The sequence below is a fragment of the Ambystoma mexicanum genome, chromosome 13, assembly GCF_040938575.1.
Source record: "Ambystoma mexicanum isolate Mex_15411 chromosome 13, UKY_AmexF1_1, whole genome shotgun sequence".
NCBI lineage: Eukaryota > Metazoa > Chordata > Amphibia > Caudata > Ambystomatidae > Ambystoma > Ambystoma mexicanum.
The window spans coordinates 491,774,641-491,788,080 of record NC_090938.1 but is presented as its reverse complement, the minus strand read 5'-3'; the positions used below and the strand labels follow the sequence as shown (position 1 = coordinate 491,788,080).

The 13,440-nt window shown below is 43.8% G+C and overlaps 1 protein-coding gene across 3 annotated transcripts in view; it reads left to right on the top strand.

Annotated features, from left to right (window-relative positions):
- Positions 1-13,440, top strand: part of TLK2 (tousled like kinase 2) — a 2,257,819-nt gene that overhangs the window by 751,314 nt on the left and 1,493,065 nt on the right. For all 3 annotated transcript variants that reach the window (XM_069634151.1, XM_069634152.1, XM_069634150.1), the window contains one exon: positions 12,331-12,426. In XM_069634151.1, coding sequence (XP_069490252.1) covers positions 12,331-12,426 — 96 coding nt within the window. The remainder of the gene's footprint in view (positions 1-12,330; positions 12,427-13,440) is intronic.

The window sequence follows — 13,440 nt, the reverse complement described above, 5'->3', positions numbered from 1 at the left end:
TTTTGGCGGGCTTCTCCACAGAAGCCCTCCAAAGTGGTGCCACTCTGTCTGGGGTACTTAGGAGGGGTGGAGGGGAATTTAGGCACCCTGGACTGAGTTGCCTAGGCAACTCAAGTCGCACTCCATCCTGATTGGCCCAAGTGGTGAGCCGGCCGGCTCACCACTTAGCATGTTTGAGTGACAGCTAGGCTGAGTGAATGGGGATTTGCTGCATAAAAGCAGGGCTTTGGGGACTGGACCTAAGAATCCGACGAGGGAGAAGCTGAGCCGACCTGCCACGACACCACCACCGGTGGAGCCCTGCTGGACTGCCTCACCACTTTTCCCAACGACTGAGAAGATCTCCCGCCGGAGAGTATTCTTCCTTTGACTGGTGGGGATAACCAGTTTCACCGTCTTTTCGCCTTCCCGACGTACCTCGTGGCCGCCTTGCCTGTGCCAAGCACCCCGGCAACCGGGATACCACATTTTACCACAACCGCGAAACAAAGGTACCACCTTTAACCGGAAAACTCCACAGCTGGTTTCTTCCCTGGTAGTGCAATGGCCGTCATCTTTCCTCCAAGTCGAGATCTTCTCTTCCCCTGGACGACGACGCAACTTGCACCCACTACCAGGAACAACTGCCACCGCTGGAGGATCCTTCCCACTTAAGGTACCGTGTCCCGCCTGGCTTCCCTTGCTACCGACTGTACGGGGTAGATTTAGCCCCTGGCTTGCGAACCTGGGTTAGCCTGGGACACCCTGGCTAAACTTTCCTAAGCCTCTCTAAACTCTTTTTGAACCCTGTGCAAGACTTTCTAAGCCTAGTGTAACTGTGTGATCTTGGGCGCATTTGTGCTCTGCTCTCTCTAAGAGGGGGCCCAGCCTTTGGACTTTGGCTCACCAGTGACTTTTTTCTCTTCTGCCTTGCTAATAGTGTTCCTGAATCTTAGAGTGGTATACCTTTCCATATTCTGTCTTTTTCCCTCCCTTTCTCACAAACGTATTGGAGTGCCATCTAGTTAAGCGCTCACCTCTGTATGAAAATAAGTGGTGTTTTACATTGACTTATCTGATAAGGAAAAAGGGGTGTATATATTATAATAGTAACTGTGTTTAGAATATTTTACAATAAGAGTGCTGGAGTGTTTTCAACAGTGTGTTTTTAAATAAATTATTATATACTTTGATACCAAAGCTCTGGTCAGTGTTTGTTTGTATTATTGTATCTGAGTGCCTATTGTGTATACTTGAGGGAAGTCTGACTGCTCAGCCACAGCTACCAGGTAAATCTGGGTGGTACAGACTGCTACCAAGTGGGTTTACTGCCAACACCTGTAGTCTTAAATCTTTTGCAGTGGTCCCTAAGGGAACTGCACAGGTTTCTGCCTAACACCGTACCTTCGGGGCCTATCTTGCATGCTCACAGTACGGCACGCCCGCCTCAAGATGAGACAACTCCAGCTCCATCTAGCGGTCAACTGGGACCAGGAAACTGGGTCGCAATTGGACAGATTCCCTATCCCTCTCTCCCTCCTTTCGGATCTTCACTGGTAGCTGTTAGACTGAAATGTTGTAGTGGGAGCCCCCTTCACCCTGCCGGAGCCCACTGTGGTGGTGACGATGGATTCCTCACTCAGGCAGCAGGGCTACCCTGGAGGGCTACTTGATTAATGGCACTCTGGACCTTTATACTGGTCATCAGGGACAAGGCTGTTCTTGTCAGGACTGACAAATCCACAACAATGTTCAACTTGAACAAGCAGGGTGGCACCCGTTCTCCCCTCCTGTGCATGCAGGCGGTGCCAATTTGGGAATGGGCTCTGTTGGAGGGGATATGGATCTCCTCGTTCCATCTCCCGAGGGACAACAATGCAGAAGCGGACCAGCTCAGCTACCTGTGCTTCAATAACCTACAAATGGGAGTTACACATCAGCTGTTTGTTGCCCCTGTTCCAGAGATAGGGGTTTCTGGATTTATTTGCATCTCCTCTGAATTCCAAATGCCTACCAGTTTGCTTCTTGGGCTGGATGGGGTAAGGTGTCTCTGGGGACACGTTCCAGCTCTGCTGGCACGGTCGCAGGTGCAATGCGTTTCCTCCTCCATTGCTCCAGCGGACCCTCTGCAAATTCTGAGCCTCTGTAGGCTGCAGCCTCATCCTGATTGCCCCCACTGGACATTGGTGGCTTGGTTCTCGGATCTGCTGTAGTTGTGCTCCCAGGGGCCTGTCCATCTCCCGATCCCTAGCAGGGGCTCCTGACACAGCAGGGCAGTGCAGTGGAGCATCTGGACCCAGACTGGCTGGCCCTCGTGGCCTGGTTTCTGACCAGCTGTGACTGCACCACTCCCAGTCCTCGGATGACAACTGGGACATCATACAGGAGGCCAAGAGGCCATCTACGCACTCTCAGTACAAGAGCAAGTGGACCATGTTCTGCTACTGAGCTCATGACGAGGGGCTGGACCCCCTTTTCTGCTCCCGTCCATTGGGGCCTACAAAAATTCCCCAGAGCACACTTTTTCAGCAGCCAACCCAGTAGTTTAGGATCATCTCAAGGGGTTGTCCAGGCTTTTTCCTCCGGTTCATAAGCCACACGTGGTCTGAGGCCTCAGCGTGGTTCTTGCGGCTTTACAGGGTAAGCCCTTCGAGCTGATGGTCTCGGTGGACGTCAGGCTTGTGACACTCAAAGTGCTGCGAGCAGCAGGCTGTCATCTTGTGAGCCCTTCACAGTTTTCCACAATGACATGGTCATCTTGCACACTCAAACGTCTTGCCGAAGGTGGCCTTTCCATTCCATTTGAATCAGGAAATCTGCCTGCTGGTGTTCTTTCCTAACCCGTATTTGGAGGCTGAACGGTCTTTGCATTCCTTGGACCTAAAGAGATGAGGGTGCTCAAGTTCTATCTCTCCCAGAAGTCTGAGGCGTTGTTCATCACCTTTGGGGCCTCATCTCCCGGCACCCAGGCTTCCAAAGCTGTTTTTGCCCATTGGATGGTCCAGGCCATTTCGGAGGCTTGCACGGCCATGACTTAGGCGGTACCCACAGGGATCCATGCCCATGCGGTCAGAGCAAAGGCTACGACTGTTGCCTTTCAGAGACATGCTTCTTGTGATGTCATCAGCAGGACGGCTACTTGGGCCACTCTGTCTGCGTTCTGTAACCACTATTCCCTGGATACCAGCTCCAGGCGAGATGCAGAGTTCGGTCAGGTGGTTCTGAAGAACCTTTTTGCTTCTTCTTAAATATGAGACAGGTTGTCACAGCTCCACCCAAGTGTCTTGTCTGGTGGAATCACCCACATGGATGGAGGAAAGGGGACAGGAAGTATGAGTAATTAAAGTTACTCACTTTAGTGACTAGAGTATTCATAGTCCCCATTCCTCCATACGTGCCACCCAGTTTGTATACCAGGGTCTAAAAGTATCAGCATAGCTAGGTATTAAAGCGTCTGATGTGCAAAAAGGGGACTTTGGTAAGGCGCCGGAGGATGGAGTCTTGGGGGCATTCTCACGCGCTGTGCTAAATTTAAAGGGGAAGCTCATTTTTTCTCTGCCAAAGGTTTCCGGTACCGTCCCCATGTTGGGGGACGCCCACAAGGATGGAAGAAAGGGGACAAAGGATTATGAGTACTCTAGTCACTACAGTTAGTAACTTTAATTTTTAGAACATAGGTCCTAGCCCCACAATTCTGCCCCAAAAGTGATAGCTGGAAGTGCTTGGGAATTAAATACTTTCATAGCATTTGATATCTGTTATTTACTCCCGAAACGAAAACCTAACAGTGTTGTCTTGTTTTGCTGCTGTTAAATTGCTTTTCTCTGGGTTGTCCATTTCAAATTACTGGAAATAGTGTCTCCCACATATTCAAAATCCGAGAAGGTATCAAGTGAGATTGTTTTGGTAGAATTTGGGGGAAGGTCGAAGACTGCAGCCTGCAGTTTAGCATACTATAACATAACTTTTGTTTTAGCTATATTGATGGTCATCCCATTGTTCCTACAGATAGCCGAGCAAGCAGAGAGTTGCTGTTGTAAGCCATATGGGGTTTTAGATAGATGCACACCGTCATACACAAACAGCAACAAACTCCATTTATTTTTGCCTAAGGCCATCGCTAGAGTGTTAATAGTTGTGGCAATGTCATTGGACCCCTTGCTCATAGCTGGCACAGCAGTTAACTCTAAAGCACAGGATGATGGGCCAGGCCGCTGCACGTAACTAGGAAACGTGGTCCTTGTTTTCGCACTAGAAGGGACTATGGATGGCGATCTCTCTCCGAGAACCTCACGGAGGGAGAATATTATCCATCCATCAAGTACTTAAATCACCTGTGAGATGCAGCAATGTTCCTTGTACATAGATGGAACCCAGGAATTAGACATTGTGTTTTTTTCCGTTTTTTTTCTCTTTATTTAGAGTCAACAGCTAACGCATTTCTCCACTGGCATACTGCAATCTTTGCAATTTAGTGGAAGGCACAGCTTCACTCCATACACCCTGCACACACATACAACACAAACACTATTGCACATCACCTCTGCCATAAGAATGAAGCTACTCTTAACAACACAAACTCGAAGTGTAGCTTCCCATCAAACTCGCCTGAAACACAATCCCCCCTTGAGTCCATAGTATTCCTCTGCTGCGCCCACACACACTCCATTTAGACATGGGTGACTATCGGGGTCTTGGCCACCCTCACATAACTTTAATGGCTGAAATGCACACATGCACAATAGCTCCCCCCAAACTTTGCCACATTTTCGACTGCTGTCCCTCTGAGGGTGTAAAACCAAAAGCGCATTGGGACCATAATTATGGTGAAAGGCACTATAACAAATGGCAAAATGAATGAAAATGAATTCATACAAAGGCGGAACAGCAAGGGGAACAACACACACCCTTACATCACTCCTGTATTGAGGACTACCGGATCAGAGCCTTCGCCATTTGGGCCACATCCTGTCCTTGCATGGTTATTGCAATATAAGGATTGTATCAATAGGTATAAATGAGGTGGAATCTGTAATGTTGCAAGAATCTGTCAGAGCAGAGGCTGTGTGTAGTATCAAATGCAGTCTGTAGGTTGATTGAAAGCCATTGATGTGGCATGGCCTTTCAATTTTACACATTTGTCAAGAATAAGAAACAGCCTAAAGGACTGGTTTAATGTTGAAACCCGTTTAAAGAAACCAGCCTGTGCTACAGAGTTTTTGCCTTGTACTTTTAGGAAACAACGCGCCTCTAGTGTGGGAGAAACCACGCACCTCTAGTGTGGGAGACACCTGCCTGTGGAATCTTTTTTAAGGCTGAAATACCATAAGAAAGAGCATTGTAAAATTCAGGAAAAAAACATATGGCACACCTTTTCAATCCAGCTTTCCCACCAGAAGGACCCTCCTTCCTTGATGACCTGTCAATACAGACTAGTTCTTCTGAACGGCTGCAGAACTTTGTTTTTCTTCCATTGTTTAATTTTGCACTACGTCTCCAGGCTTTCACTTAGCTTCTCCCTACTCTTCACTGCTTCATCCCCTCTACTCTTCTGAAATGTTTCTGTACATCTAAGTACTTGCTTACTCTATTGTGACTGATTGCACTTCTCCCCTTGCACCCCCACTAATTAGCTCTTACTCTTAACTGGAGGTACTAAGACCTGCATATGATCAGCTCATTGTGTCCCTGTCTCCCCCTGCAGAAAACTCAGTCTCAAAGCTGTAGTGAAGTGATCTATATTCATTTAAAACTGGTTTCTTCAAATTTCGTTATTGCCCTTTTTTGTAAGAGTACATTTGTTGAAATATAATTCTGCTGTGATTAACATCAGCTTACAGACCTACAAGGTAATTTATTCTACATACCTTATAGTAAAATGCCTAATTGTAGCAAGCTGAAATGCTTTGAATGAACATCCTTTTAAGCTCAGGTTACAATTCTGCACTTTTGACTGATCATCTGCAGTTTAACAACTCGACAACTTAATCTAGCTTTTGTTTGCTTTTAGGAAGACACTGATAAAAGCCCACCAGATTTGTCAAAGTTCCTAAACCTGTAAAATCTAGCTGTTCTAGTTATCAGTTACCATTTTCTTTACCTTCTCCACTTTAATAATGCACTTTTGAGAAATTGATCAAACAAAGTAGCATGTGTCTTGCCTTCTGCTACACAAGCTTAGGTCTTATCTATACACAGCCATTTGTGAACACAAAACTTGAACAGCACACACAGACTGATGTAAATAGGCTATGCTTACTCGAACACCAATTGAATTTAGTAGTTGTTGAAAGCTGTAGTTCATCACACATTGTTTCAGGTGAATCAGCATTACAATCAGTTTACCATAGGATAACTCTTTTCAAGGATACTTTTCATGGCCAAACCTCAATAGGTTAGTCCAGGACTATGTCCCTTGAATGTATACACTAAAGTATGAAGGAAATAGTAATGGGCATGCAGAATATCAGTGTACAATTTGGCTGCTACCAGGTACCTAGTATGAATGTGGATGCATTCTTTAAAGATAGTTCAAGCGTGAGAACACACTTTTTGCATGAACACAGTGACACAAACCTTCAGTTCCCAAAAAAACAAAAAAAGTAAGCCCATTGCACTTGGTTGATGTATGCATATTGGTGCTAAGGATGTAGCATTGGCTGTTAATTCAACATGATATTTTTCCCCCTTTCTGTCTCCTAGTGCAATTGCTTTGATATCCAAGCACGTCATAGTGCCTTTTGCACATGCACTCTCCTCCTTTACAGCCAGATGGATTAGGTGTATGTAATGTATCATGCCATTAATGTCATTAATTAAATCTTGTAGGGAAACCATTGCATAGAATAAACACGTGTCCATACAAAAAATCTTATTTCCTAAAGAATGCCTTTCATGTGTTACTAAATGGACCTCTTCCACACATTTTAATTAGTGTTACCAGTTCACCTAATTATATAGGCACTAAACTTAATCTGTATATACATACCTGCTACAGTTAAATAAATGAACATGGTAGAGCAATGCCATTTCACTTTAGAGAGCACATTGCATTACTTGGAAGAGTCAGTCATTGTTTAATGGGTTCAGTGAAAAGTCAGCCAGTCTCATACGTGTACTAAAGTTAAAGGAAGTTTTTCAGCCATGAGGCATGTCTTCATTTGGCATGGTGGCAAAGTTATGAAAAGCACTGACAACACCCTGGCCATATATGAGCAATGAGGGCAGCATCCACTCAAACATTAGGATTCCTCTAACAATCCAACTGTTTTTTCTTTTCATTGGTGAGGGAAATTTCACTATTGATCGCTCAGCTTGTGGCATACTCAACCAGAACAGTGTCTGAGCAGAATGTGCACCTAAACCTTAAGATTGTGGGTCGGATGTGGCAGTGCTCCCATAGGTTTACTTGCATCAAAGGAGAACTTGCATGCCCAGATTTAGTTATTGTTGATGCAGAGGTTAAAGATGGGGATGGAAGTCCTCCAACAGTGTAAGCAGAAGTTTGTTTGAACTCATTCCCTTCTCCCCCAACGCAAAGTGATCTTCAAACTCTGTAGAACTCTATTTTTACTATCAAACTGGGGACTGTACTGGTCTGATCAGATTTGGTTCTTAGACCTTGTTAAATTGGCTGAAGAATTCCTCTGAATTCTACTTTCGAAAGGTGGTCTACAGTCATAGAGAGAGGAACGATAACACATTCCTACCATCGCTCTCTCCATTTGGGTTCCATATTCTTGAGTGTTAGTGATTTCCAGCTACCAGCACCTCAACCTATGATAATCTATATTGCTAGCTAGCGCTGAGGTTGCCTCAATTGTAGAAGATATGGGGGTCCTGGAAGCTGAATGGAGCAACCATGATCCCCTGATAATGAAGAGTGGGATTTTTTCTCCTCCTTTGGGGAGCATTAAATCAGGGGACCTCTCCGCCTGCCACACTCTAAACCGCATAGTATGGTCAGAGAAAAATATTTTGAAAGCAGTTAAGGCTGCTGTTGAATGGGACCTGAAACGTGCACACGGATTTAATCATCTGTCACCTGAACAAATTGAGAGATAGATATGTGTATTTTCGGGGACACATGCTTCCTTTAGAACCCCGCTGATGATGGGGAAATCCCTGAATGAAGCTTCTTTTGATATTTCTATCAGACAAAAAACTGAGGCTCAGAAAAGATATTCGTAACTCAAGATGTGTGGCGTATCCCTCTGCTGTGACAATATCCAATAATATCAGGAAATTAATAAATAGATATCGTTCTTGGCTAAAAATACATAATGAGTATAGGAAATTGGAAAGATGGCAACATACGGTTAAACATTATGCAGTAGATATACACAAAATATCTGGTCACTTTTGGGGGAAGCGAAGGGGAACAAATCCTCCCATATGATCAATCCTATTGGTATTGTGGAATGGACTACCTTTGTGGAAAATCGTAATGGTATGGAGTGTAGTAAGGTTATTATGCATAACCGCATTAAACTTGTTACCCCCCCTTTGCTGTCTCTACAGAGGAGCTTCTACACAAAATTGGAGAGTTGAATTTGTCCCGTGCCACGGTCCTAATGGCCTATCCAATGTGGTTATGAGGAATAATCCCCAATTCTCGGCTGGTCTGCTGAAGATCCTATTTGAGAACATTTTGATGGAGGGGCGCATTCCTACGTCCTGGCCGGCTGCCATACTCATTCCAGTGTTTAAAAAAGGGAATAAAACTGAGCCTGGGAACGAACGATTATTGTCCATGTTGGACTGCATGGGCAAAATGTTTGCTTCCTTCCTCTTGAAGGAATTACAGAAGTGGGCTGATGGAGCGGGAATCTTAGACCGCTTTCAGAGGGGTTTTAGGGTTGGCTACTCTACATCCCACAATCTGTTTATTATGGATTCCCTTAGGAGTAAGACTCTTTCACATTCTAGTCCCCCGGTGTACGCCCTGCATGTAGATTTCAGGGCGGCCTTTGACTCTGTCAACAGAACCTTACTGTGGAGAAAATTGAGAAGTCTGGCCTGCCCTGACTCTATAGTATACTATCTTGAGCTCTTACATTCCAACACTTTGGTACAACTGAGGCTAGATAATCACGGGTCCACCACCAATGCCATCCCTCAATTGAGAGGCGTAAAGCAGAGTTGTGTAACAGCTCCCACATTGTACAACTTATTTGTCTCTGATGCCCCTGAGTATCTCCAGGGGATCAACAACTGCCCGCCAAAAATCGTCTCTAGTCATTGCCCGATATTGGCGTATGCAGACCATCTTGTGATTTTAGATCACACATCTAGTGTGATTCTTAGATCAGCGGAACAACTCGGGCTCTATGCTGAGGCCAAGGAATTGGTTATCAATCATAGTAAAATGGAATTGATACTATACACAGCGGGCAAGGTGGCTAGGCCCGTATACTTGTGGGACCAATAGAAATTAACTATACACACTCATACAAATATCTAGGCGTCGACTTTGACAGCAGGCGACAGTACATTACTTGTATCCAGGTCCGTAAAACTAAGGCGGCACAGCTTACTGCTTTAATCGTTAACTTCACACGGGATCAGAGTGTTTTTTCCATCTGGGCTGCACGTCAGTTGTATATACAATGGCTTGTACCAATTGTAACATACGGCCTAGACCCTCTAAACCATATGAATTTGAACTGGTTGCAGTTAGTTGAAGGCAAGTTTTGGAGAAAAATCCTCAGCCTCCCTCAATGTATCCCTATGGCAGTGATTAGGCTGGAGCTAGGAATCATCTCCCTCAAAGCTATTGTATTACGAAAGCAAGATGAATTCAATATTAGAATTAAAAACAATCCCACTAATCTGCTCCTTATGGCTATTGTGGAAGATAGGCGTGCAGGTAGACAAGATGATCTAGAAATGCAAATGAATACCTTGTTTGAGGAAATAAGCTGGTCCCCGGAATGGAGACAGGAAAATGAATACCTGTTTCAATTGTTGCATAAACGTTTAAATCTCTGGGACTGGCAGAACAACTTTGCACATCTAGAGAACTTGAAAATTTATACATTCATCTTGCATGTTCTGTTTACGTATAAAAAGGCCCAGCCTTACTTAGATCCCTGAACATCTTAGGCGTTTTATTCTGCTATTACGTATCAACCATTTGCCAACTTTGGAATCCAGAGGCCCAGAAATGGGCCTACCGGAAACAGAAATGTATTGCAGAATATGTGATTTACGCACTGGGCTAGAAACTGCCCGACATGTTCTCACCCAATGTCGAGCGATGAGCGGAAGTCGTATAAAATACCTGGGGAAGTTTGTAAACAGTCTTGAATATTTAGGACAAGTGGAATTTTGGTACCAGTGTATTAACAAACTGAACTCTAAATTGCATTTAGCCTTATTCCAGGTATGGCGTGAAGCCTTAAGTTGTATGAATCGTTGCATTAGGATGGGCCTTGTGACTATGTAGTCTCTTTTTGGAATGTAATAAGTAAGCTAGGTATGTATGTTTAAACCAATTGAAGCAGGTGACTAATCTGTATATATATTTATTTATTTAGTAACCCGCCTACTTGGTCTTCACCTTTTATATTTTTACCTTTCAGATTATCATTATTAATTTTCATTTATGTATTAGGAAAGGTTTAGTTTTTTGTTTTCCTTATTGATTTCCTTAATGAATTCTTGTTGTTTTTGTTGATTGTTTTATGTGTAAAGTTTTTACTTCCGTATAAACTGTATCTCATTAAATAAATAAATAATCTACATTCAGGCAGTCCAGAAGATCTCCCCTTCCCTCCACCCCCAGATGTCCATGCAAGAGAAAATGGTTTTGGTTCTATTACTGGATTGTGGAGGAAAATGTTTAAATGCCTTTTTTTGCGATCCTGTCAATCTTTGATATATTATTTCTAATTAAGCCCCTTTGGGTTTCTATATAGATTGTGTTAATGTCTACATATCAGTAGGATTCCACTGAAATGTAGCAGGCTTATTCTACTCAAAGGTTTTCTGGAGGCATTTTTGTTTCATTTTCTAGACCCCAACCCTGATAATTGCAAAATCTAATCTGATTTCCTGTCTAAAGATCGTTTTGAACCAATTGCCTCTTCGGCCTTTTGCAACCATGCTTTATTTTAGCTCGTTCTTCAGTTTAAATGAAAGTTCACATTTTTCACTTAATTCAAGAATGATGTCTTTTTTCATTTTTCTGAACCCTTTGCATACTCAAAATGTGGGAAATGTGGGTGTTCGAGTGTTCTGCAGTTCAGAAACTATTAATGTCCTCACAGTTAAAGCTAAGGTAGTCTCCATAGTTTTTCAGAAATCCTCGCACTGATATTCATTCACAGAAGTCCCCATTGGCACTGAATATTTCTACAAGGACTGTGCATTAAAGTACCTAAAGCTGTGCCTGAAACAAAATTCTGCTGAATTGTCTAGGATATGGTCTTATTTGGGAATCTCTGGGCGAATGGAGGCAAAAATAAGGCAGAGTTACTCATTGTAGTTGATACTTCAGCATCTTTATTAATACATCAAGTCGGCAGAGTTACTGTACTTCATTTTAGCCATGATATACTCATCAACTGGAGAAAAGGTGACTGAATTGAGAGTAGAGGGCTCTGAGAGAAGTGGATAGCGCCTGGGACTGGGTGTAACCGACCATTTTCAATCATGAGTTTAACACGCAAAAAATATTTAGCCGTACTTGCTGTTGTATTTCAGATTAATCCTTCGTCAATTTGTTCATGGGCTGGCGTTTACTTAAGACTGTACCAGAAGTGGATATGCCTTGGTGCAAGTATGGACCAGAAACCCTTAGTCATTGCTCTTAAGTACTTAAGGCCTTGCTTGCGCCCTAGAAATACAATACGATTAGTTGTCGTCATCATCAATCAATTTTATTTCGGGCTTAGCCCATAAAGGAAGAATTTAGTAAAAAATGTGAGACAATAAAATCGCAAACTGTTGAACTGAGCAAGGATGGTTATCAACAATGTACAGCCTGAATACAAATAGTTTTCCTAGCAGTTCCACATATCTCCAATTTTGTCATAGGCAGTTGGAAAGCTTTATCAGTCTACTAGGAAACAGATAAACAAACGCATGAGTGCGTTGCTTTGGAAAAAGTGGATAGATGTTCAGCAGGTCGACTTCAAATGGTTGGTGTACAAATGAATACATATATGCTTTGTCCAGGCCTCTGTTTGCACCCACCACTAGCTATTGATTATTTACTCATGGTGAGTAAGAACTAGTGTGTGATCTGTATGTGGAGAATTGACGGGGCAAGTAACCTTTTATGCCTAGCTAGTAGCTTCAACTTGAAATGTTTACCCCTGTTTAATGTTTTTTCTTCTTCTGTTTCAGGCACAACAAGGCAGCCCCACCTCTACGGTATCTGGAAATATTGAACTTTCCTGCAGCACACTTAAACAGATTTCTGTCTTGCACAGGCATACGCAGGTAATACTTCAGAAATTGTCTGTATAAGATCAAAGTACAATATCATTATCAGAGTCCTTTATTTTAAGGTTCCAGGCGATTGATAGTCTGATAGCTGCTCCTTTTGTCAATGAAAGTTATGTTTGCAAGTATTTTAACTTGACAGTAGCTTGGAGACCGCATTATTATGGTATTTGAGCATGGACCAAGCTTCGAGAAGCAACAGAGTACTTTACATGGGAATACACCAATACAGATACACATCATAGCATTTTACAGAGGTGTACAACATTACAGATGCATAATGGAGTGCTTTTCAGTATTAACAATGGAACAGATATACAGTGGGGGGTACTATACAGAGGAGTACAGCTGTACAAGGTGTTGGGGACGAGAGGGGCGGACAGCATTTAACGTGTCATGTGGCGTGAGGGGCAACGTGATGGCCTAGGTGTTGAGGAGGAGAGACTCCTTGAAGAGGTGGGTTTTGGGTTCTTTTTTAAATTGTAGGAGCATGGAGACAAGTCTAATGCCAATGGGGCGGAGGTTCCATAGTCTTGGGGCGTAGGCAGAGAAGGCTTGTTTTCTTGTCCTTTCCTTTTTGCAGTGACGGATTTCAAGTCTGCACGTGTCCTGGCTTCTGGTGGTGTGCTCTCTGCCGGAGATGCATAGTTTCTCTGCGAGGTAGATGGGTCACTTGAGGGCGACTGCCTTATAGATGATGCAGTAAGACTTCAAGGTAATTTGTGCATGCAGTGGGAGCCAGTGAAGGTCTGGGTGATGTGGTTGTATCTGCATAGACCCTTGATGAGGCGTGCAGCCGCGTGTAGGACACTTCTCGGGGGCACAAGGGAGGATGACGGAGGCCTTAGAAGAGTGCATTGCCCCCATCCAGGTGGGGTAGGACAAGTGCTTGAACAGTGAATCTAAAGCTGTCCGGAGGGAGGAAGGGCTTGACTTTTTGCAGGAGGGAGAGCTGATACCAAGCTGAGTTTTCTTAGCTATGTGTGTCTTGAAGGAGAGTTGTTTGTTGAT